We start from the raw sequence: 26,261 nt of genomic DNA, 5'->3' as shown, positions 1-26,261 counted from the left end.
TGCTGGAATAATTAGTGGACATCATGTTGTCCAGGGGTATAGTGAGCATTTTGAACCCACAGGTAGGACACAGAAATTGATAAGATTAGGTTGTCATATTGAATATTTTGTCATTAGTGTTGAGCAAAAGTGCTCGCTACTGCACTTCGCATCGGGTGCTCGGGTATGCACCAAATATCGTGGGTGCTCGAGTGACATGCTTGAGTCTCTGTCCCGCTTGTTTCATGGCTATTAGACACCACCCAAAAAATATGCAGGGATCCACGATACTTCGGCCATAGCTGAGCAACCGAAGCAAACTCGAGTAGCGAGCACTTGCATTCAACATTAGCAGTCATTATGTTTTCTTTTATTTACTTTTGAAAAAAAGAAACAATTCTAACCCTAACACAACACTAGCCCCAACTCCAATGAAAGGAAAAAATATATAATTTTTTTAAAAATTTTTCATCTAACAGAGTGGGGTTTGATTTACTATTTACGGTATTTTGATCACTGTGATAAGGTGTATAACAGTGATCAAAAGGAACCAATAGGATAAGCTTCCTATTGTTGCTGGGTACCAGCTGGAAGATCTCGGCGGGCGCACTGCGCATGTGCCCGACATTTTTTGTTTTCCAGGAAGATTAATCCAGCCCGGGGATGGATCAGGTGGGACGGGGCGGCCTGTCAGCTCGAGGATTTTATGAAGACCCTTAATGACAACAGATTTAACATTAGGCTCACATATAATTTTGATGAGGACAGTTGACTTCCTGAACGTCCGCCTTGAAATTGACTCTGAACGGCGCATTCAGACGGACGTTTTCAGGAAGCCTACTTCCGTCAACTCTATGTTACATGCGTCTTCTGCTCACCATCCTGCCACTGTGAGGGCCGTCCCGGTTGGACAGTTCCTCAGGATGCGGCGAATATGCTCCTCCGTCTATAAATTTGAGACACAGGCCTCGGATCTAAAAGAACGCTTCTTTGACCGAGGCTATAGTCGTAGATGTGTGAAATCTGGGTATGATCGTGCAAGGAGAACTCCACGTAACAATTTGTTACATCCTACTAAGAAAAATAGGGATGTGGGTGGCGGTGGACCGATTCGGTTCATATCCACCTACAACCAACAATGGAACGCTATGCGTGATATTTTGAACAAACATTGGCCTGTTCTGGGGGCTGATCCTACCCTGGGGGCCGCCATGTGAAGTTATCCCTTAATAACTCCTAAAAAATCTAAAAACCTCCGTGATTTGCTGGTTAGGAGCCACTATGTTCCAACTCCTAGTAATCCATTTGGTACTTGTGGTCCTCTCTTTGGATCATTTTCTTGCGGGCACTGTCTTGCTTGCGCCAATGTCCTGCACTGCTCCTCTTTCGTCTCTTCGGATGGATTAAAAGAATTCCAGATAAGACAACGTATATCTTGTGGCACATCTAATGTGATTTATTACGCGACATGTTCATGCCCCAAGATATACATAGGTCTTACTACAAGAGAACTGAGAGTACGGATTCGGGAGCATGTGCGGGACATTGGCGCGGCCAAGATGGTGTCCGATATCTCGGATTTAAAGATGATTCCTCGTCATTTTAAATTATTTCACAATAGTGATGCAAGAGTTTTGAACGTGAGGGGGATTGATGCCCTTCACATGGGCATAAGAGAGGGTGACAATAAAAAACTCCTTGCACAAATTGAAACTAGATGGATTGTCCAACTAGACACTATGTCACCAAAAGGACTTAATGAATCCTTAAGCTTTGCTCCCTTTTTATAGTGCCCTAATCATGTTCTTGTCAGTTATTTAGTCTCTTGTTTTTCCCTTTTTGCCCCTTTGTCCAGATTCCCGTCGGATAGTCGTTTTTAATTATGTTTTAATCTCAACAGGGCAGACAAAGTACGCCTGCGCCGGAGCGTGAAGACAAGAAGAGGACGTCATCTGATGAAGATGGGTGTCGCGGTCCGGCGTCTCCTATCGGACCGGACCGCAGCGGGAACGCCTCTGGTTGAGTATAATATAACCTTTTTTTCTCATCTTTTAGGATACATCGGGGGCTTATCTACAGCATTACAGAATGCTGTAGATAAGCCCCTGATGCTGGTGGGCTTAGCTCACCTTCGATTTTGGGGGTGACTGGTTCCCTTTAAGGACCAAGCCACTTTGCAGGTTAATGACCAGGCCTTAATTTTGAAATCTGACCACTGTCATTTTATGTGGTTATAACTCTGGAAGGCTTCAATGGATCCCACTGATTCTGAGACTTTTTTCGTGACATATTGTACTTTATGATAGTGGTAAAATTTTCTTCAAAATTTCTTGCGTTTATTTGTGACAAAAAATGTAAATTTGTTACAAGTTTCACAATTTTCAACTTTTAATTTTTATGCCGCTAAATCAGAGCGTTATGTCACACAAAATAGTTAATAAATAACCTTTCCTAAATGTCTACTTTACATCAGCATAATGTTTCATACACAATTTTCTTTTGTTATGAAGTTATAAGGGTTAAAAGTTTACCAGCGATTTCTCATTTTTGCAACCCAATTTACAAAACCATTTTTTTTAGGGACCACCTCACATTTGAAGTGACTTTGGGGGCCTATATGACAGAAAATACCCAAAGGTGACACCATTCTAAAAACTTGACCCCTCAAGGTGTTCAAAACCACATTCAAGAAGTTTATTAACCCTTCAGGTGCTTCACAAGAATTGAAGAAATGTGGAAGGAAAAATTGAACATTTAACTTTTTTTCACCAAGATTTTACTTTGGACACAATTTTTTTTATTTTCTCAAGGGTATCAAGAGAGAATGAACCACAATATTTGTTGTGCAATTTCTCTTGAGTGCGCCAATAGCCCATGTATGGAGGAAGACAATGGTTTGGGCGCACTTCAGGTCTCAGAAGGGAAGAAGCACAGTTTCATGTTTTGAATGCAAAATTGGCTGGAATTGAGAGCAGACGGCATGTCGCGTTTGGAGAGCCCCTGTGGCGCCTAAACAGTGGAGACCCCCAGAAGTGACCCCATTTTGGATACTAGACCCCTCAAGGCACTTATCTAGATGTTTGGTGAGCGCCTTGAACCCCCAGGAGCTTCACATAAGTTTATAACGTAGAGTTGATAAAATTAAAAATCACATTTTTTCCACAAAAATAATCTTTTAGCACCAATTTTTTTATTTTAACAAAGGTAGCAGAAGAAAATGGATCCCAAAAATTGTGCAATTTCTCCTGAGTACGGCGATACCCCTTGTGTGGTGGAAGACCACGTTTGTGCGAACGGCAGGACCCGGGAGGGAAAGAGAAAGGTTTGACTTTTTGAACACAGAATTGGCTGGACTAGAGAGCGGATGCCATGTCACTTTTGGAGAGCCCCTGTTGTGCCTAAGCAGAGGAAACCACCCCACAAGTGATACCATTTTGGAAACTAGACCCCTCAAAGAACTTATTTAGATGTGTGGTGAGCATCTTGAACCATCAGTTGCTTTACATTAGTTTACAGAGCTAATAAAAAAAAAAAACACCACATTTTTCCTGCAAAATGTTTCTTTTAGCCCCAATGTTTTTAATTTTCTCAAGGGTAAGAGGAGAAAATGGACCCCAGAATTTATTGTGCAATTTCTCCTGAGTGTGCCAATTACCCCATGAGTGGGGGAAAACTACTTCTGAGGCACAGTGCAAAGCTCAAAATCGGCAGTATAATGTGGCGCTCTTTCTCTTTTAGTATTATGGTTTAAGGGTACCATGACCCACTGGGAGAGCCCGAACAGTAGAACGCTCCATAAGTGACTATTTTACAAACTACACCGCTCAATGAATTAATCTAGGGGTGCAATGATCATATTGATACAAAGGGTGTGTCACAGAATTTTATACTATACTAAAATTTTGTTTTAGCCCCAGATTTAACATTTTAACACAAGAAGTGGGTAAAATTGGCACCAGAATTTGTCCCATAATTTCTGCTGACTATAGAAATATACCACATGTGGAAGTACTGTACTGCTTAGCCATACGGAGAGTCTCGGTAGAGATGGAGCGCTATTTGCCTCCTGGAGAGATTTTCTTAGAATAGTTTGCAGACTCCATATACAGAACCCCCTAGGGTGACCCCATTTTGGAAATTATACACCTGTCAAATGTGAATGCTAAAGGTGGTTTAGACTGCAGACTGGGGCTCAGAAGGGAAGGGGCAATTGGATTTGGGAGCGCCGAATTTCATTTTGGGGGTAATGAGCCATTTTGCTTTTCCACAGCCTTTGTGCTACCAGTAACGTGGAAGTCTCCTACTTCTGTCAACAGATGACGGACCTGAGTGGGGACTTGCTTTGCTTGTGGATTGAGTTGAAGCTTTTACTGGGAACATTATTCATAACGTTTGGGATGACATCTATCCGGCGCTCTACGCTGAGAACATACTTTGGGGTTTCCATCTAAATCTCTGAGCTATGTGACAGACGAAACTACCGATGGATCCATTCACTATAATAAGGAAGCTGAGTTACTCTGGACTCTGTCTGGCCTCTGTTCAGCATTGTCCTTCCTTTCAGAGGTGCACAAAACTATGGTGGATTGTGTTTTTATGCACGCCTAAAAAGACGCAACACCACAGGATCACAGGTCCTATGGCGTTCACAGTGCCTCCAACTGCATCATTATAGGGAATCTTCTGCCAGAGGTTCTATCGGAATCACGTATTTCAGAGATTTACACGGAAACTCTGGTATAAGCGCTCAGTGTAGGGTGCATGATAAATGTCCGCTGAGCCTTACTGCAATCTTTGGGAGGCAGAATGAACAAATCCACAGCAGGTGAAGGTATAAGTGATTAGGAGACTTTATTCTTCGGGTTGGTGCGATTACAGTAATACCAGATTTATATCCTTTTTTTTAATGTTTGGCTGCTGTCACACACTAAAAGATGCTTTTTTTTTTTTTGGAAGAAGATTTTACATCGCCATATTTTGATAGCTATAATTTTTCTATATTTCGGCCCACAGAGTCATGTAAGGGCTTGTTTTTTGAGGGACAAGATTGCATTTTTCACAATACTATTTATATTTACATTCGTAGGTATGAAGAAAAAGCTGCCGCTGCCCCGTGGCTGCTGGATAAATCCTCCAGAAAATATTGGATCCAGTTGGATAAAACATGTTAGGTGGACTGCGCTGCTCAACTATTCCAATTCCTTAAAGATGATGTGATTAACGTTTTTTTTATTCACTACACATTTCAACATTGTACCAGTGTCTTTATCAAGAGAAAAAAAAATTATCATCATTGAAGAATTTGATTATGCCAGCAGTGCCACCCATCTAACGTGCTTTGTCCACCTGGATCTCGCAATATAAGCATGGTAACATCATTTGTGTAAAGATTTTGAAAAGAAAAAAGCCAATGGCTTCTTGTTATAATCCATACAGTACAAAAAATAGATTTGACTTTAGTATAAGGGATCTGACATAAAACATTAAAGTGCACAACAAAAGTCATCAAAATAGGGATCGGCAACCTTTCATCAGTGAATTGAGTGCTCAAGTGTCTTTGGACATACACTTTACCAGTACTAGTAGGAATACTAAAAATTGCCAATCCCCAAGTTATCAAACTATTGTACAATGACATACATAAATGTAAGAAAGGGGGAAAAGAAAAAAGCAAATGACACTGAGCTACTAAAGATACTACTTCCAGGCACAGCATGCTGAAGAAACATGACGGAATTGTCTTATAACAGTACACTCAAGACAAACCAAAGACAGCACATATACCACTACAGAAAATGTGATCAGAAGAGTTATAAGGAGGGAAGAATAGGAAGATGGCGGAAGAGAAAAAAAACAGAACATACCAAATCTAGAACAGAGATTGCTGGCACAGCAGTCTGCTGCAGATAGCAAAAAGGAGAGGAGGGGAAAAAAGTAAAATAATATTTAACTTGTGTTTTCAGAAGACAATTCCTTGTTTTATTTGCTCCAGCCATTACCATGTCCATGCACCTAAGAAGCAAATTAAAAAGGGGGGATGATGTACAAAATGGTTATAGGCGACGGAATAAAGAAAGGTCATGCAGCTGCTCAGTTACATAAAGGGAACCGGCCACCAGTTTTACACCTTATAAAAGAGTGTAAATAGGGATCCTGCAATCATCTTCTTCATTGGTGCCCTACATACCTCCGAAAATGGATTTTGTTCATGTCTGGGCTGCATGCAAACTGCGCCATCCAGTCTGATAGTGTGTATGGAACGCGCTTGGCACCTCTTCAGTCCCAGCAAATGCCAACTCTTTCCTTCATGGACTGGGATTACGTCTCTTAAGTCTTTGAAGCAGTGCTTAAAGTTCCGTGCCATGGCTCACACTGCCCAACTGAGAGAAGAGCAGTTACTCAGCGCGCAGGCGCTTACTTCATCTCCATGTTATCCTGCTGGATGCTCAATAGTGCAGAGTGAGGTGTGCGTGCGCAGCTCTGATTCCACTGTGCAGGCACCAAAGTTCGAGCACTGTGTGGTCGACGTAGGAGATCTCTTCCACATCTATTACGAAAGTAGAGGTGGTGTTTACCAGGACCGAGCAGGCACCAAACAGGTTCCGGGGGCAACCATCAGATTGGACAGCTCAGCTTGCAAGTAGTGTGGGACATTAATAAAAGACTTTTTCGGAGGTATATGGGGCCCCTATGAAGGTATAAAGGAACCCCATTTATACACTTTAAGAGTCAAAAGTAGTATAAGTTGTAACACAGGTTTCCTTTAAATAGCAGCTGTGGTTTTATTTTTTTCTCATAAATCATAAGTAGATATGAAAATAAACTTTGTAATATATCTTAAAAAATTAGCTTTCTCCTAGTTTTCAGTGAATACAGACTTTCCCATTACAGAGACTGGAGATAACAGCTGGCGCTCATGAAGTTTTATGATGAGAGAGGAGGAGGAGGAGGAGGGCAGACTCAGACATTTTGCTGCAAGTTCTCCTGAAAGGACAGTTACTCCTTAAAGGGGTTATACAGCTTGTTAAAAAGAATGGCTAAGTCCTCTTTCACACTTCTGTCTTTCAGCTGCCGTTACAATCCGTCATTTTTTGAGAATGCAGGCTCCTGCATTTTCTCATAGACTTGATAGATTGTGACGGATGGCCATCCGTTTCATCCGTCTTTCACTGGATCCTGCATAAAAAAAGGTCCGTTTGGCAGAGAAAACGTTCAGAGGAACGTTTTTTCTGCACGTCGGAAAATTGGTCAGCGACGCATCGCTGCCTGTGAAAAGCAGACGGGTCCCGTCTTTTCAAAGAGAGCATGCGTGGAAGAATTTCCCATCAGGGAAATTCTCTCTCTCTCACTTTCTCTTTTTACTATTGATGCTGCTTATGTTAAAAATAATTAAAAAAATTTAAAAATCGCAATATTCTCACCTACCGGCGTCACCGATGCTCCCGGCAGCTAGCATTACTTCCTAGTAATACATCGCGAGATTTCGCAATGTATTACTAGTAACGCTAGCTGCCGGGAGCATCGCTGCGCGGGAACGTCGATAGGTGAGAATATTTTGATTTTTTTTAACCTGGTTTGTGTTGTGTATGCGTTTTTGCAGCGGAAAACCGCTGCAAAGACGCATACACAACAGGTGCACATAAGCTTGACGGTCCATCAGAAAGACGGGCCCAGTGCACACGTTTTCCACAATCTGGACAGGATCCGTCATTTCAACGTCTTGACGGATCCTGTGCAGCTTTGGAAGACGGAAGTGTGAAAGAGGCCTAATACGTTCCAACAATATATCAGTGGGAGGGTGACACCACAATCATTCTGCTGTTTGAAGGGCTTGGCTTGCTCACAATAGTGCTGTAGCCTTCAGAATGCACACTCCCCCATACTGCAGTGCTGTAGTCTCTTCAGAATGCCCATCCCTCTGTACTGTAGCCTCTTCAGTATGCCCACCCCCTCAGTACTGCAGTGCTGTAGCCTTCACAATGCACACTCCCTCCGTACTGCAGTGCTGTAGCCTCTTCAGTATGCCAACCTTTCCGTACTGCAGTGCTGTAGCCTCTTCAGAATGCCCACCCCTCTGTACTGCAGTGCTTTAGTCTCTTCAGAATGCCCACCCCTCCATACTGCAGTGCTGTAGCCTCTTCAGAATGCCCACCCCTCCATACTGCAGTGCTGTAGCCTCTTCAGAATGCCCACCCCTTCGTACTGCAGTGCTGTAGCCTCTTCATAATGCCCACTCCTCCGTACTGCAGTGCTGTAGCCTCTTCAGAATGCCCACCCCCCGTACTGCAGTGCTGTTGCCTCTTCAGAATGCCCACCCCTCCATACTGCAGTGCTGTAGCTTCTTCAGAATGCCCATCCCTCCGTACTGCAGTGCTGTAGCCTCTTCAAAATGCCCCCGCCTCCATGCTGCAGTGCTGTAGCCTCTTCAAAATGCCCCCGCCTCCATGCTGCAGTCTCTTCAAAATGCCCACCCCTCCATGCTGCAGTGCTGTAGCCTCTTCAGAATGCCCACCCCTCCGTACTGCAGTGCTGTAGCCTCTTCAGAATGCCCACCCCTCCATACTGCAGTGCTGTCGCTTCTTCAGAATGCCCATACCTCCGCACTGCAGTGCTGTATCCTCTTCAGAATGCCCACCCTCCGTACTGCAGTGCTGTAGCCTCTTCAAAATGCCCACCCCTCCATGCTGCAGTGCTGTAGCCTCTTCAGAATGCCCACCCCTCCGTACTGCAGTGCTGTAGTTTTTGCAGAGTTTGCAGCTTAACATCATTCAGGTGAATGGGACAAAACTGCTATACAAAAAGCACAGCTGCTCCTAAAAGTAGTCAGATCCCCCTCAGCCTCATACTTATGGTTTATCCAAAAAGTAGGCCATGAATTTAATAAAACAAAAAAAAGACGTTATGTTGAATTGCAAAGTAACAACAAGTCTGACAATTTCTTTGTCCAGTTAACATACTGTATTTAACCTACATTTTACTGCCAGATGAGAACATGCTTTATTTACAATATTTCTGTGACTACTGGAAGAGGACAACAAAGAGTTAAAAGAAAAATATTAGAGTAAATAGTAATATGCACTGAAATCATATGTAGCGGTCATAAGTCTGTACTTCGGGCTTAAAGGGTTGTGCATCACAGCATATTAATGACCTCCGCCACCGCTGACCAGCTGCACCCTTCATACTGCCCTCAGACATTTGTTAGAACTGTGAAGGCTGCAGCCCATCGGGGCCGCAGATTGTCTGCAGCACACACGCGAGACAAGGTCACCTGACTGCCAGGAGACACAGAGTTCACATCCTCGGAAAGGAGCTGCTCCAGGAAGTATATGTTGTTTTCATTTAATTGCAACACTTTAACAAGTTAGCCAAAAAATATCCCCAGTAATTTAGTACATAAACCTATCCAAAAAAGGAAATTTAGCTTAAAAATATATTGCAAAATTGTATTAATTGATAACACAAACCGTTACTTAAAAGATAAAGGCAAGAGGTATTGCACAGAAACTAACAGATCATGTGGCACAGCCATATATGCATGCAAAAATCCCACAACGGGGTAGTGATTATAAGAACGATGAATAGGAAAAAAGTCCTTATATCAAGATTCCCTCTTGGTAATCTATGGTAAATGCAGTGCGGACACCACAGACACAATACTATCATTTATTGATCTGTGAGGGAAATGGTATGGTGCTTAGTGCAAACACACTGTCTGGGCACCTAAGGAGGGGCGCCGAAAGAAGCATTTCAAGGTCCTGGAGCGGCCTAGCCAGTCTCCACACCTGAACCCAATAGAACATTTTTGGAAGGAGCTGAAACTGTTGCCCAGTGCCAGCCCCGAAACCTAAACGATCTGGAGGAGTGGGCCAAAATCCCTGCTGCATTGTGTGCAAACTTGGTCAAGAACTGCAAGAAACGTCTGACCTCTGTAATTGCAAACAATGGTTTCAGTACCAAATATTAAGTTCTGTTTTTCTATTGTATCAAATACTTATTTCATGCAATCAAATGCTAATTATGTAAAAATCATACAATGGTATTTTTCTTGATTTTTTATTAAAGATTCTGTCTCTCACAGGTGAAGCGTACCTACGATAAAAATTGCTAATGTCTTGCTAATTGGCTTTCATTTCTACCTGTTGTCTGTTCCATTTGCACAACAGCAGGAGAAACTGATTCACAATCGGTGTTGCTTCATAACTGGACAGGTTGATTTCACAGAAGTGTGATTGATTTTGTTACATTGTTTTAAGTGTTCCCTTTATTTATTTATTTTTTTAGCAGTGTTTTCGATATACTGTCAATTTTGCCAGTCTTTCCACCTATAAAGAATGGAGAGGAATCCAGAAAAATCCCATTGCACGATTTTTACATAATTAATTAGCATTTATTGCATGAAATAAGTATTTGACCACTTGCAAACCAGCAAGAACTCTTGGTCTCACAGACCTGTTAGTTTTGGTTTAGGAAGCCCTCCTACTCTGCACTACCTGTTATCAATTGCAAATGTTTGAACTTGATGCCTGTATAAAAGACCACACACACAGTTAAATCACAGTTTACCCTCTCCACCATGGCCAAGACCAAAGAGCTTTCTAAGAACACCAGAGACTAAATTGTAGACCTGCACAAGGCTGGGATGGGCTACAGGAAAATAGGCAAGCAGCTTGGTGAGAACGAAACAGCTGTTGTCACAATTAATAGAAAATGGAAGAAACAAAAGATGACTGTCACGCTTCCTCGGTCTGGGGCTCCATACAAGATCTCACCTAGTGGGCTAAAGAGGATTCTGAGAACGGTCAGGCCAGAACTACACGGAAGGATCTGGTCAATGACCAGAAAAGAGCTGGGACTGGAGTCTCAAACATTATCGTTAGTAACACACTACGCCATCATGGATTAAAATCCTGCAGGGCATGCAAGATCTCCCTGCTCACACCAGCAAATGTCCAGGCGCATTTGAAGCTCATTAATGACCATCTGGATGATCCAGGGATGTATTGAAGAAGGCTATATGGTCAGATGAGACCAAAATAGAACTTTTTGTATAAACTCCACTCACTGTGTTTGGAAGGAAAGGAAGAAGGATGAGTATAATTCCAAGAACATCATCCCCACTGTGAAGCATGGTGGGGGAAACAACATATTTTGGTGGTGCTTTTCTGCAAAGGAGACAAGACGGGCACCATATTGAAGGGAAGATGGAGGGGGTCATGTATCGCAAGATTTTGGCCAGCAACCTCCTTCCCTCAGTAAGAGTATTGAAGATGGGTCGTGGCTGATTCTTCTAGTATGACAATGACAAGAAACACAGCCAGGGCAACTAAGGAGTGGCTCCATAAGAAGCATTTCAAGGTCCTTGAGTGGCCTAGCCAGTCCTTAGAACTGAACCCAATAGAAAATCTTTGGAGGGTGCTGAAACTCAATGTTGCCCAGTGACAGCCCCGAAACCTTGCTGCAGTGTGTGCAAACTTGGTCAAGAACTACAGGAAACAACTGACCTCTGTTATTGCAAACTAAGGTTTCTGAACCAATTGTTAAGTTTTGTTTTTCTATTGTATTAAATACTTATTTCATACAATAAAATGCAAATTAATTATGTAAAAATCATACAATATGATGTGTTTTTCCCACTGAATGACCAAAAACACACAGCCAGGGAAACTAAGGATTGGCTCTGTAAGAAGCATTTTCAAGGTCTTGGAGTGGCCTAGCCAGTCTCCAGACCTGAACCCAATAGAAAATCTTCGGAAAGAGCTGAAATTCAATGTTGCCCAGCAACAGCCCTGAAAAATAGATCTGTATGGAGGAGTTGGCCAAAATCCCTGCTGCAGTGTGTGCAAACTTGGTAAAGAACTAAAGGAAATGTAAAGCAAATTAATTATGTAAAAATCATAATCTGATTTTCTGGATTTTTTACTAAAGATTCTGTCTCACAGGTGAAGTGTACCTTGCAGACCTCTTCATTGTTTGTAGGTGGGAAAACTTGCAAAATCGGCAGTGTATCAAATTCTTATTTTCCCCACTGTATATTTACCATGTTAGGCTATGTTCACAAGTTGCGCTTTTGCTGCAGCACAACCTGCTCTCTTGACAGTAAGAAACTTTCTGCAGAAAAGCAGGTTTTGCTTGGTTTTGGGTCCTGCTACATTTGTCTCTTGGGGATGCCTGATACGGTTTAGAGCAACAAAAAAAAAAAAATCTGATTCTACTTCATCAGGTTTTGAAAAAAAAAAAAAAGCAGCAAAACCCGATATGCTTTTTCAGCCTTTTTTCACCACAAAATATTGAGGACAAAAAAAAAAACAAGCTGTGTATGAGATTTCTGATATCTCAGACATAGCTGGTACTACAAAATGCAGCTAAAAGTAGCATTAAAAAAACGCATGTGTGTGAACAAACCCTTATGCGGTAAAACTGACACAATAATATGATTCTCCAGGTTGGTACGAGAACCCAAATACCAAACATTTGTTGTTGTTTTTTTTATTTACGTGGAGAAAAAAATGTGGAAATTTGTAAGAAAAAAATTGCTTGCTTTTGTCCTCATTTTCCAAGACCCATAACATTTTCATTTTTCGTGATATGGGCCTTACGTTTTTACTTATCCTATTTTGATGTTTTGATTGCCTTATTTGCATTTTATTGTAAGCACTATAATAATTATAAGCAGCAAAATAAAAAAAAGAAAAAGAAAAAAGTAATTCCAAAATTTTGATTTCTTTTTTCTTCGTTATGAGATTTACCAATCCGATTATTGTATTGCTAGATGTTGCTAGATCGGACTTTTACAAAAACATCAATACCAAATGTGTGTATTTATTTTATATTTTTATTTTTAATTCGGCAAAAGGGGGGGTGATTTGAACTAGTGTTTTTTTTTTCATATTTTTTTAATTTTTGAAAAAAAGGGGGTAAACACTGGCGCTGCACTGTACGAACAATAGGGGGAGGAGGAGATGAAGCTGCTGGTGGGATGACAGGGACTGTGCTGAACCCTGTCTAAAATATATATACTATAATAGACCGATGACACACCTGCGCTAATGGGGAAGGGGATACTGCGTACACTTCGGCACTGCCTGCTGTGAGGGAAAAAAAGGAGCCGATTGCGATCGGCTTAATGAAGAAGGTCCGGTATGCAGAAAAATGCCCAAGTGCTGTGATTACAGCGGGATGGTGATTTACCCGCTAGACGCTACCAGTCATGCGCTAAACGCTGGCATTCATACGGCTCCCTTCTGCAATTTGCATAAATACACATGCACTTACTAGATGTAGGCGTGAAGATGGTTATGGAGGTCAGTGGATGTCCAAGAACCTTCTGCCGGTGAGCCGGGCTGGACCGAGTGCCCCTAGGGAAATCCGGAGCCGACTGTGCCCAGGTGGGAGGTTGAATGCTGAGGCGTCTAGCGAGGGCAGGAACCGCTCACTCCTAGCGTGCCCCGGCCGGAAGCAACGCCGGAGCAGTAGCGGTGTAAAAGGGGGGCGTGGCTAAGGTAGTGACGTCACAAGTTAGGCGGGTGCTTGTCAGGGCAACCAACCAACGCGTTTCGAAGGAGGTGCTCCTTCTTCGTCAGGGCTTTTTAATTTTTATTTTTCACTTTTTACTGAATTTAACCCCTTTAAGACATCCGCCGAACATGTACGATGCATGTCGGAAGCAGGTGTATGGAGTGAGCTCTCACAGCGAGCCCGTAACATACCTACCAAGCAATGGCTGTGTATTACAGCCAGCACCTGTTGCTAACAGCTCCACTCACAATTGTTAACCTGTTAAATGCCACTGTCAATCGGTGACAGTGGCATTTAACACGTGCAGACGTTAGCATGTGTTATTTTCTCTGCCTAATGGTGTGCCTGTGACATGATCGCAGGTCGCCGATGGGTTGTCATGACAGCCGGGGATCAGCTGATGACCCCTGTGCCTGTCATTAAGGAGACTTCAAAGTAGACCGTGATTTCTGCTATATGCAGCGATACTGTTGCATTGCAGTATATAGCACAAGCGTTCAGACGATTGCATCTTCAGGTCCCATAAGGGGGATAACAAGAACAGAAAAAAGTTAAAAAAAAAAAGTTCAAATCAACTCTTTTCCCCTATTGAAAATAAAGATATTAAAAAATAAAAAAACATACATGTGGTATCTCTACATTCAGAAAAGTCTGATCTATCAAAATATAAAAACAATTAAACCGATCAGTAAACACCGTAAAACGGCAAAAATTCATGAAAAACAAAATTATGGGTTTTTTTTGGTAGCCTCAATTCCACAAAAAGGCTGTAATGAGCGATCAAAAAGTCACATCTATCCATAAATGGTACTAATAAAAATGTTTTGTATCCCCGCAAAAAAAAAAAAGCCATCACACAGTTCCATTGGCCGAAAAATAAAAGCGTTATGTGTTTCGAAAAATGGTGACCCAAATTTTTTTTCCCAAACTTTAGATTTTTTTTTTTCACCAGTAAAATAATAAAAACTGGACATGTTTGGTATTGCTGTAATCGTATTCACTCCCTGACAGAAGTCATGTCGCTTATCCATGTTATGTAAATAAAAGCTTATAACCTGACATTAAATTCATCCATTGGTTGTATAAATTATTCTTTTGAAAGCTGAAACCCTCCGAAATGTGGTTTAGGCTAAGAAAATAAATTGGCATCAATGCAGAAATATTGATCACAGAACGGACACAGAATGGTCAGATTTTGGCAAGACAAAAGTTTTGTCGCCCACAGAAAGTAATGTGATATTCAAACAAATAATTAACTTAAAATACAAATATATGTTGCATAACATTGGTGAATGAAGTTGTGGTGCTATTAGAGTCATATTTAATAGTTTATGTGACTTCCATGAGCTTGAAGGACTGCATCCATGCGATTCATACAATTTATTAATGAAGTCATCAGGAATAGCAAACAATGCAGTCTTACATGCCTCCCAGAGTTCATCTAGATTCTTTGGTTTTGTCTTCCAAGCTTCCTCTTTCATCCTACCCCAAACATGCTCAATGATGTTCATGGCTGATGACTGGGCTGGCCAGTCCTTGAGCACCTTGATCTTTTTTGCCTGGAGGAACTTTGTTGTAGAGATGGATGTATGAGATGGAGCACCATCCTGCTGCAGAATTTGACCCCTTTTATGATTTGGAAAATAAGAGGTAGCTAATACTTCTTGATATTTTAGGCTATTGATATTGCCTTCCACCTTGCAAATGTTTTGCACACCCCCATACTGAATGTAACCCCAGACCATGATCTTTCCACCACCAAATTTAACTGTTTTCTGGGTGTATTTTGGATCCATACGGGCTCCAGTAGGTCTCCTGCAGTATTTGCGGCAGCTGTGGTGTAATTCTACTGAAGATTCATCACAGAAATCCACCTTCAGCCACTTTTCCAGCGTCCATCTGTTTAGCAGGTTGTAGGACTTTGCAAATGCCACACGTTTTTTTTATTTGCCTTTTGTTTAGTGCTGGCTTCTGGGCACTGATTCGACCATGGAGGCCATTTCGAGACAGAAACTGTTCTAGTTGATACAGGGACTTGAGGTGACCAGGCCTGTTGGAGCTCTGCTGCAGTGGAAGAGGGGTTTGCTTTGGATTTTCTAACCAACAAACGTTCCTTCTGAGCAGTTGTCTTGCGGGGTCTGCTGAACCTGGGCTTGTCAAACACATCTCCAGTCTCTTGAAATGTTTTTTTAATTCTTTGTACTTGACGCTGAGACACATTAAAGGTGCCAGCCACCTCTGCAGTGGATCTGGTCTTCAGCCTCTTGATAATTCAGGCTTTGGTAGCAGGGTGGATTTTTGGCATGTTGTCAGAGCTCAAGTTGCAGTTCAAATGAAGGTCTGAGGTGCTGGGTTTCTTTTTATACACACACTAATAAACCAATAATTTACTGCGCACAGGTGAGGATGTAAACTAGGATTGGGTGCAGTATATGACCAGGCGACAAAACTTTTGTCTTGCCAAAATCTGACCATTCTGTGTCCATTAACTGATCAATATTTCTGCATTGATGCCAATTTATTTTCTAAACCTAAACCACATTTCGGAGGGTTTCAGCTTTCAAAAGAATAATTTATACAACCAACGGATGATTTTCAAATATTTTTACACTTTTTCTTTTTTAGTACTCTTCGGTGACTTCAACCCGAGATCATAAATCACTTGTTCTATATAATACCAAACTATTTTAAGTATACAGAGAAAATCAGGGTGCATTCTGTGAAGACCAGCCACAGACTTGGCTAAACAGGAGTACAATCACAGCATGCCCCGCCGCTATGGCCACCCATCAGTACCCTGCAGTTGCGTTGCGTGGGAAGCCAATAGGTTCACAGAATGATGTGCCCTCCATCCTAACTGCAAGCCTTAAATACCACTGTCAGAGATTGAGGGGCTTACAGCTGAGCTCTTACTGATGCGGTTAGTCAGATGCTGGCTGTTTAATACAACCAGCATCTGCTAGGTATGGTGAAGACTCAGCTCCTGAGTTCAGTCCATACTCACTTTCCATGTGCCATACATGAATGCTGGAGGTCTCATAAGGGATGAAAGTGTCATTCCATTCTTAGCTATCATTTTTCTACATGTATTGACCAAACACTTGTGTATGACAATTAAGTGCCTTCATTTTACAATGCTGAAAAGGAGAATGATAATTTAAGCAGGCAAATTATTTTATGCTGAGCGTGAAATATGATTCACCTATTAAGTTTAGGTCACATAAGCCTTACCTTTCTGCAGCTGCAATGGAATACAATGTATGTTATTTTCTAGCATTGTTACTCAATTTGAAAATTGTACTGGTTCTATAATAACAAAACATATTTGTCAGAGTGCTGATGGGAATGTGTCTTAAGAAACTTACCAAATGTTTAAAATCAAGCTTTTATGTTAAATGCGTTTTATTTCCATTTTTGAGACTTTCTTTTATATTTCTATCGATATTAAAGAAAGAAAAAAAAAATAGCTTTCATAATGGCCTCTAGTTCCTATTCTTTTCACCTGCCATATGGGCATCAATAGACTAACTCAAGCCTATTAGTTTGTATAGAAGCATGATCCGAGCATGTTCTGCGAGTATAGGTCAATGTGAAGGAAGGAGTAAGAAGTGAGCCAAGACAGCACTTATTGTGAATGGTGTATATGGTGCTATCTAATTTATACAGAGCTTTTACCTTTTACGGTAATCCTTTCTAATAAGGAAACTGCTGAAAGTCTACTGTACAGAGGGAGGAAAAAGGACTAGTGGCAAATATGAAAATTCTGCGCTTTCTTTAAATAGATCGTAAAATGTAAAAAGTTTAACCCCCCCAATTTACACATGAAACATTCCATTTAAAGGGAATCTGTCAGCAGGATTTTGCTCAGTAACCTACAGACAGTGTCAGGTCGGCGCCGTTATACTGATTACAATGATACTTTGTTCATGAAATCAGTCTTGTGGTGGTTGTTTATTTTGTATTTGTAGTTTTCCGTTAATGAGATTCTCGTGCTTCACTGAGGGATCAGTGACCTGTCATAAGCCCATAAGGATGAATATGTACGCAGTGCACCACATAAAGCCCCGCCCACAGGTCCGCCCCTAAGCAAGAGAATCTCTAACTAAAAACTACAAATACAGATTAAACAACAACAAGACGGATTTCATCAACCAAGGTATAATCAGTGTAACAGCGCCAACCTGACGTGTCTAGTTTACTGAGCACAATCCTGCTGATAGGTTTCCTTTAACACAGAGCATGTGGTCTATGATAATTATTTTTTTTTAATTAAAAAGTAATAAATAAAATACAAAAAAGGTATTACCCTTGCTTTTCTTTCTGCTTCCAGGCGCTGCATAATAAGTATAGTGTCCATATCATCATCTTCTTCATCCTCGTCATCATCTTCATCTTTCTGCTTGGACTCTTGGAGCCTCTTCTGGAACTGCCACTCTAGCATTAATTTGCGAAGCCTGTCATTCTCTTCAGCAGATCGTTCGGATTTGTTTTGTAGTTCACTGATTTCCTTGCTGAGCATATCGACAATGTGCATTTGTTGCTGCTTTTCCAATTTCTCCTTGGCATCCCGCTTCCACGGATCAGGAGAAAGACTGTCACCGGAAGAAAGTTCTTCTTTGCTTACTGTAATATATTGAAGGTCACGTCTTTCTATTGTGCGCGGTTGCTGTTGAGGTTGCAGCTCACGGATAACGGTTTCTTGTGGACGGGGAACATTTGCAGGTTTCTCTGGTTTTGTCAGTGGAATATTTGAGGGCGGTACTGGTAATGAAGACTGAGAAACAACAACATGTGTAGCAGCAGTAGCCGGTGTTTGCACTTTTCCAAGTTTTCTCTCTTGTTCTCGTCTCTTTCTTTCTCTTTCCTCCTCTAAGCGGGCCTTTTCCTTCTCGTACCACCTCTGATGTTCTTCTCTTTTTTTCCTCTCTAATGCAGCAGATTGTGAGTTCATTTGAGAGCTCAGTTGACTTTGTGATGGTGGTGGTGGTGGAAGTGGTAAATCAATAGGAATACCCTCAAATCTCTCAAATTCTTCTCCATAATGCATTGGTGGTGGTGGTGGTGGTGGCGGCAGATCCGTTCTCACAGGCTGTGACCCTGCAACTGGAGGAGCATGAGAAGCCACTGGAGTTTTCCAACGACCAGGACCAGTTTTGTTTAACAATGAGGAGGAAGAATATGTCATCATCGAACTGTTTAGATGTTCTTGGCTGGAGGTACTCGATTCTACAGTAGAAGTTTGACTTATCCAACTGTCCTTGTTATCCATCTTTCTGTCTAAAAACTCCAAATTATTTCCCATGACAGACTCTGAATGACTTTGTTTCGAATGAAATTCAGGTTCATCTCTTAACTCTTCTTGAGAATGTTCAATTCGCTTTAAAAATAAATAAATAAATAAATAACTATAGTACAGAGTAAAAAAACCACTAGTTTTACAACTAAAAAACAGGCACTAAAGAGGTAATAACTTTTCTAAATCACTCAATTTCTGATGATAACCTGCAGCGAGTACCACCTAAAGACTTTACTGCGGGTTACAATACACTAAACAGTATCCTTTTCCTGCTACTAAGACACCATCTTCAGTGTGGAAGCATGTGTCATAAGATTCTATAGCGCTCACACTGAAAATGGAAGAGCAGGACGCCGCTTAGTTTTGTGTAGTTTGCAGAACAGACTTCAGACAGGTTATCAGCTAATGGAGAATCAAATATATAAAGCTGAATGTGTGTATGTATGTGTGTATGTATGTCCGGGATTGGCATCTGAACCGTCGCAGCTACAGCCACAAAATTTTGCACAGTCACACGTCTGGACCCCGAGAGCGTCATAGGCTATGTTGTGAGGTGAAATTTTAACCCCGCGCGTTCCAATTCACCAAACAATTTTGCCCCTATCTACATAATGGGGAAAAAGTGAAAGGAAAAGTGTTGGAGGCGTCGCAGCTACAGGCACAAAATTTTGCACAGTCACACGTCTGGACCCCGAGAGCGTCAAAGCTATGTTGTGAGGTGAAATTTTAACCCCGCACTTTCCAATTCACCAAACAATTTTGCCCCTATCTACATAATGGGGAAAAAATGAATGGAAAAGTGTTAGAGGCAAATTAACAGCTGCCAGATGTGAACAAGGGGGACTTAAAGAATGAGAGCGATGGCGCCAAAGAGTATATACTGTACAGTTGCTAAGGTGGGGCCCCGACATGGGATAATCACCACACCACCACGGGGATATGAACACACACAAAATGCGCCACACACTACCACGTGCTCGAACACATATACCACCCTCAGCGCACATTTCACCACACATACACCAACCTCGCCACATAAAAGTTGAAACACAAAAGTCGCCGCTCAAAACGCGCCACGCGCAAAACTCTCCACATGCAAAACTCGCCACACGTGCAAAACTCACCTCATGGAAAACTCGCCACACGCAAAACTTGCACACGCGGAAAAATTGCCACATGCACAAAACTTGCAACACATGCAAAAGTTGCCTCACACAAAACTTGCACATACTCAAAAGGCACCACACATAAAACTCGCAAAACTCGCCATGCGCAAAACTTGCTGCACACAACTTGCTACACTAACCTGTCACATGCAACTCGACACACAAAAAGTTGCTACACGCATGTCGCCACACAAAACTCATTTCACAAAAGTCGCTACATGCATGTCGCCACACGCAACTCAACACACACAACTTGACACACGAAACTCGCCCTAAAACACACACAAGTCTGGTATTATCCTTCAAAAATAAAAATCTGATTAATAAGCTGACAAACTACAAGAGCAACAAATGTACCATATAGGAATCCGGCAGCTGTCAGTCACATGACCAGTCTATTATGTGTATGTGTGAGCTAATATATACTGCCAGGGGGTGGGCTTACTGTTGGCTGGGGATTTATCAGGCTGCCAATTTAGCTTACAAATACTGAGGTAAAAATACTGACCAAATAACGTGTGAACGAGGTCTAATACAGGAGGAGATGACATACAGATATATACTATATACAGGAGAGATGACACAGGTATATACTATATAGAGGAGGAGATGACATACAGGTACATACTACATACAGCAGGAGATGACATACAGGTATATACTATATACAGGAGCAGATTACCTACAGGTATATAGTATATACAGGAGGAGATGACATACAGGTATATGCTATGTATAGGAGGAGATGACATACAGGTATATACTATATACAGGAGGAGATGACACACAGATATATACTATATATAGGTGAGATGACACAGGTATATACTATATACAGGAGGAGATTACATACAGGTATATACTATATATAGGAGGAGATGACACAGATATATACTATATACAGGAGAGATGACACACAGGTATATACTATATATAGGTGAGATGACACAGGTATATACTATATACAGGGGAGATGACACACAGCAGGTATATACTATATACAGGGGAGATGACATACAGGTATATACTATATACAGGAGATGACATACAGGTGTATACTATATATAAGGGAGATGACAAACATGTATATACTGAGGTGAAAATGAGAGGTGTGAGGTGAAAATGAAAAGGTGTGAGTGCAAAATGAGAGGAGTGAGGAAAAATAGTGGAGTGATCGGAAAATGACAGATGTGAGGTCGAAATGACAAGTGTTAGGGGGGAATGAGAGGAGTGAGGGGGAAAATAAGAGGAGTGAGGGGGAAAATGAGAGGAGTGAGGGGGAAAATGAGAGATGTGAGGGGGAAAATGAAAGATGTGAGGGGGAAAATGAAAGATGTGATGGGGAAAATGAGAGGCGTGATGGGGAAATAAGAGAAGTGAGGTGCTATAACTAACCACAGATATTTACTATGCCCAGGCAACGCCGGGCTCTTCAGCTAGCTTAGATTTACAATCTCCATGCTTTTCTCATGGTCAACTTTATGTGGCCTGTTCAAGAGTTGGAACAGCCAAAAATCTGTTTGTGTTTGCACCTGAAGGAAAAACTAAGAATGTCGTTTATCAAAAGGCTCTCGATTAAGTAGTAGGAGATTACTTCACATTACTTGGCCAATTTAGTTAAATCTGTGTGGAATATCTCTGGTGTTGAAATATATGTTGTAAAATGCTTCTATTAGCTTAGTTTTTGCCTTTTAATAATTACATTTCTATCTATTTGTTTTGTGGTTTTTTGTGCAGAATAAATTTTTGTTAACACATTCTATTTTGCTAACAGCAGTTATTACCCCGGGCGAAGCCGGGTAGTACAGCTAGTAATATTATAAAGCAGAGTCCTACAATATAGCCATTTTCTTGAGAACCTGGATATACATTTTAACAGAAAGATTAACAAGGTTATTGAAGTAGGTGGCCTGTCAATTTCTGTGAACTGCTTACTTGAACAGAAGTATTGCTAGAGTGGTTGCTTCCACCTTGAACATGCACTTTGTCTTCATAATCTGGCCATTGGCCTTGTGGAGGATTTAGTCGATCTTGGGATTTGGGGTTTGGAAATGTAAAATATTCCCTGGGATATGTCTGAGTTGGAATAGGATAGGCCTCTGGTCTCGATGATAGTTGTAGTTCCTGAAACAAAAGATACTTCAGTAAATTATATACAACACAAAAATAAAGAGTGCAATGTATTAAAAAAAAAACAATCTTACATTTTTTCTGATCCATAGAAAATATACACTACAGTTCAAAAGTTTAAGGTCACTTAGAAATTTCCTTTTTTAAAAAAAAAAAAAAAAAAAGAAAAGCACAGTTTTTTTCCAATGAAGCTAACATTAACCCCTTTACCCCCAAGGGTGGTTTGCACGTTATGGACCGGGCCAATTTTTACAATTCTGACCACTGTCCCTTTATGAGGTTATAACTCTGGAACACTTCAACGGTGTTTTCTCGTGACATATTGTACTTCATGATAGTGGTAAAATTTCTTTGATATTACCTGCGTTTATTTGTGAAAAAAACGGAAATTTGGAGAAAATTTTGAAAATTTCGCAATTTTCCAACTTTGAATTTTTATGCAATTAAATCACAGAGATATGTCACACAAAATACTTAATAAGTAACATTTCCCACATGTCTACTTTACATCAGCACAATTTTGGAACCAAAATTTTTTTTTTTGGGGGGAGTTATAAGGGTTAAAAGTTGACCAGCAATTTCTCATTTTTACAACACCATTTTTTTTAGGGACCACATCTCATTTGAAGTCATTTTGAGGGGTCTATATGATAGAAAATACCCAAGTGTGACACCATTCTAAAAACTGCACCCCTCAAGGTGCTCAAAACCACATTCAAGAAGTTTATTAACCCTTCAGGTGTTTCACAGGAATTTTTGGAATGTTTAAATAAAAATGAACAAAAAATTTACTTCAGCTCCAATTTGTTTTATCTTACCAAGGGTAAATGGAGAAAATGGACCCCATTGGATGTTGTTGTACAATTTGTCCTGAGTACGCCAATACCCCATATGTGGGGGAAAACCACTGTTTGGGCGCATGGCATAGCTCGGAAGGGAAGGAGCGCCGTTTGACTTTTCAATGCAAAATTGACAGGAATTGAGATGGGACGCCATGTTGCAATTGGAGAGACACTGATGTGCCTAAACATTGAAACCCCCACATAAGTGACACCATTTTGGAAAGTAGACCCCCTAAGGAACTTATCTAGAGGTGTGGTGAGCACTTTGACCCACCAAGTGCTTCACAGAAGTTTATAATGCAGAACCGTAAAAATAAAAAATCATTTTTTTTTCACAAAAATTATCTTTTCGCCCCCAATTTTTTATTTTCCCAAGGGTAAGAGAAGAAATTGGACCCCAAAAGTTGTTGTACAATTTGTCCTGAGTACGCTGATACCCCAAATGTGGGGGTAAACCACTGTTTGGGCGCATGGGAGAGCTCGGAAGGGAAGGAGCGCCGTTTGACACTTCAATGCAAAATTGACAGGAATTGAGATGGGACGCCATGTTGCGTTTGGAGAGCCACTGATGTGCCTAAACATTGAAACCCCCCACAAGTGACACCATTTTGGAAAGTAGACCCCCTAAGGAACTTATCTAGATGTGTGGTAAGCACTTTGACCCACCAAGGGCTTCACAGAAGTTTATAATGCAGAGCCGTAAAAATAAAACAAAATTTTTTTCCCACAAAAATTATTTTTTAGCCCCCAGTTTTGTATTTTTCCGAGGGTAACAGTATAAATTGGACCCCCAAAGTTGTTGTCCAATTTGTCCTGAGTGCGCTCATACCCCATATGTGGGGGGGGGGGGGACCACCGTTTGGGTGCATGGGAGGGCTCGGAAGGGAAGGAGCGCCATTTGGAATGCAGACTTAGATGGAATGGTCTGCAGGCATCACATTGCGTTTGCAGAGCCCCTAATGTACCTAAACAGTAGAAACCCCCCACAAGTGACACCATTTTGGAAAGTAGACCCCCTAAGGAACTCATCTAGATGTGTTGTGAGAGCTTTGAACCCCCCAAGTGTTTCACTACAGTTTATAACGCAGAGCCGTGCAAATAAAAAATGTGTTTTTTCCACAAAAATTATTTTTTAGCCCCCAGTTTTGTATTTTTCCAAGGGTAACAGGAGAAATTGGACCCTAAATATTGTTGTCCAATTTGTCCTGAGTACGCTGATACCTGATATGTGGGGGGGGAACCACCGTTTGAGCACATGGCAGAGCTCGGAAGGGAAGGAGCATCATTTGGAATGCAGACTTAGATGGATTGGTCTGCAGGCGTCACATTGCGTTTGCAGAGCCCCCAATGTACCTAAACAGTAGAAACCCCCCACAAGTGACCCCATATTGGAAACTAGACCCCCCAAGGAACTTATCTAGATGTGTTTTGAGAACTTTGAGCCCCCAAGTGTTTCACTACAGTTTATAACGCAGAGCCGTGAAAATAAAAAATCTTTTTTTTCCCCACAAAAATTATTTTTTAGCCCCCAGTTTTGTATTTTCCCAAGGGTAACAGGAGAACTTGGACCCCAAAAGTTGTTGTCCAATTTGTCCTGAGTACGCTGATACCCAATATGTTGGGGTAAACCCCTGTGTGGGCACACGGGAGAGCTCGGAAGGGAAGGAGCACTGTTTTACTTTTTCAACGCAGAATTTGCTGGAATTGAGATCGGACGCCATGTCGCGTTTGGAGAGCCCCTGATGTGCCTAAACAGTGGAAACCCCCCAATTATAACTGAAACCCTAATGCAAACACACCCCTAACCCTAATCCCAACGGTAACCCTAACCACACCTCTAACCCAGACACACCCCTAACCCTAATCCCAACCCTATTCCCAACCGTAAATGTAATCCAAACCCTAACCCTAACTTAAGCCCCAACCCTAACTTTAGCCCCAACCCTAACTGTAGCCTTAACCCTAGCCCCAACCCTAACCCTAACCCTAACCCTAATCCTAACCCTAATGGGAAAATGGAAATAAATACGTTTTTTTAATTTTTCAATTTTTCCCTAACTAAGGGGGTGATGAAGGGGGGGTTCGATTTACTTTTATAGCGGGTTTTTAAGCGGATTTTTATGATTGGCAGCCGTCACACACTGAAAGACGCTTTTTATTGCAAAAAATATTTTTTGCGTTACCACATTTTGAGAGCTGTAATTTTTCCATATTTGAGACCAGTCTCATGTGAGGTCTTGTTTTTTGCGGGACGAGTTGACGTTTTTATTGGTAACATTTTCGGGCACGTGACATTTTTTGATCGCTTTTTATTCCGATTTTTGTGAGGCAGAATGACCAAAAATCAGCTATTCATGAATTTCTTTTGGGGGAGGCGTTTATACCGTTCCGCGTTTGGTAAAATTGATAAAGCAGTTTTATTCTTCGGGTCAGTACGATTACAGCGATATCTCATTTATATTTTTTTTATGTTTTGGCGCTTTTATACGATAAAAACTATTTTATAGAAAAAATAATTATTTTGGCATCGCTTTATTCTGAGGACTATAACTTTTTTATTTTTTTGCTGATAATGCTGTATGGTGGCTCTTTTTTTGCGGGACAAAATGACGCTTTCAGCGGTACCATGGTTATTTATATCTGTCTTTTTGATCGCGTTTTATTCCACTTTTTATTCGGCGGTATGATAATAAAGCGTTGTTTTTTGGCACGTTTTTTTTTTTTTTCCTTACGGTGTTTACTGAAGGGGTTAACCAGTGGGACAGTTTTATAGGTTGGGTCGTTACGGACGCGGCGATACTAAATATGTGTACTTTTTTTTTTTTTTTTATTTAGATAAAGAAATGTATTTATGGGAATAATATATATATTTTTTTCTTTATTTAGGAATTTTTTTTTAATTTTTTTTTTACACATGTGGACATTTTTTTTAAAAACTTTTTTACTTTGTCCCAGGGGGGGGGGGGGGGGACATCACAGATCGGTGATCTGACAGTTTGCACAGCACTCTGTCAGATCACCGATCTGACTTAGAGCACTGCAGGCTTACCAAGCGCCTGCTCTGAGCAGGCACTCGGTAAGCCACCTCCCTCCCTGCAGGACCCGGATGCCGCGGCCATCTTGGAACCGGGTCCTGCAGCGAGGAAGGAGGTAGGAGACCCTCGGAGCAACGCGATCACATCGCGCTGCTCCGGGGGTCTCAGGGAAGCCTGCAGAGAGCCCCCTCCCTGCGCGATGCTTCCCTATACCGCCGGCACACCGCGATCATGTTTGATCGCGGTGTGCCGGGGGTTAATGTGCCGGGGGCGGTCCGTGACCGCTCCTGGCACA

General features: G+C 41.5%; 1 protein-coding gene across 28 annotated transcripts in view; it reads right to left on the bottom strand.

Annotated features, from left to right (window-relative positions):
• AFDN (afadin, adherens junction formation factor) overlaps positions 1 to 26,261 on the bottom strand; it is a 359,169-nt gene that overhangs the window by 58,185 nt on the left and 274,723 nt on the right. For 17 of the 28 annotated variants that reach the window (XM_077283193.1, XM_077283195.1, XM_077283199.1 and 14 more), the window contains 2 exons: positions 21,895 to 22,083; positions 17,804 to 18,874 (listed from right to left, as the gene is read on the bottom strand). In XM_077283193.1, the coding sequence (XP_077139308.1) occupies positions 17,804 to 18,874; positions 21,895 to 22,083 (1,260 nt within the window). Of the gene's footprint in view, positions 1 to 5,843; positions 5,880 to 17,803; positions 18,875 to 21,894; positions 22,084 to 26,261 lie in introns of all 28 variants that reach the window. The other 11 variants (XM_077283179.1, XM_077283192.1, XM_077283196.1 and 8 more) reach the window with 1 other exon arrangement.

Source organism: Ranitomeya variabilis, chromosome 2, assembly GCF_051348905.1.
Source record: "Ranitomeya variabilis isolate aRanVar5 chromosome 2, aRanVar5.hap1, whole genome shotgun sequence".
Lineage (NCBI taxonomy): Eukaryota > Metazoa > Chordata > Amphibia > Anura > Dendrobatidae > Ranitomeya > Ranitomeya variabilis.
This window is presented reverse-complemented; position numbering and strand designations above follow the sequence as displayed.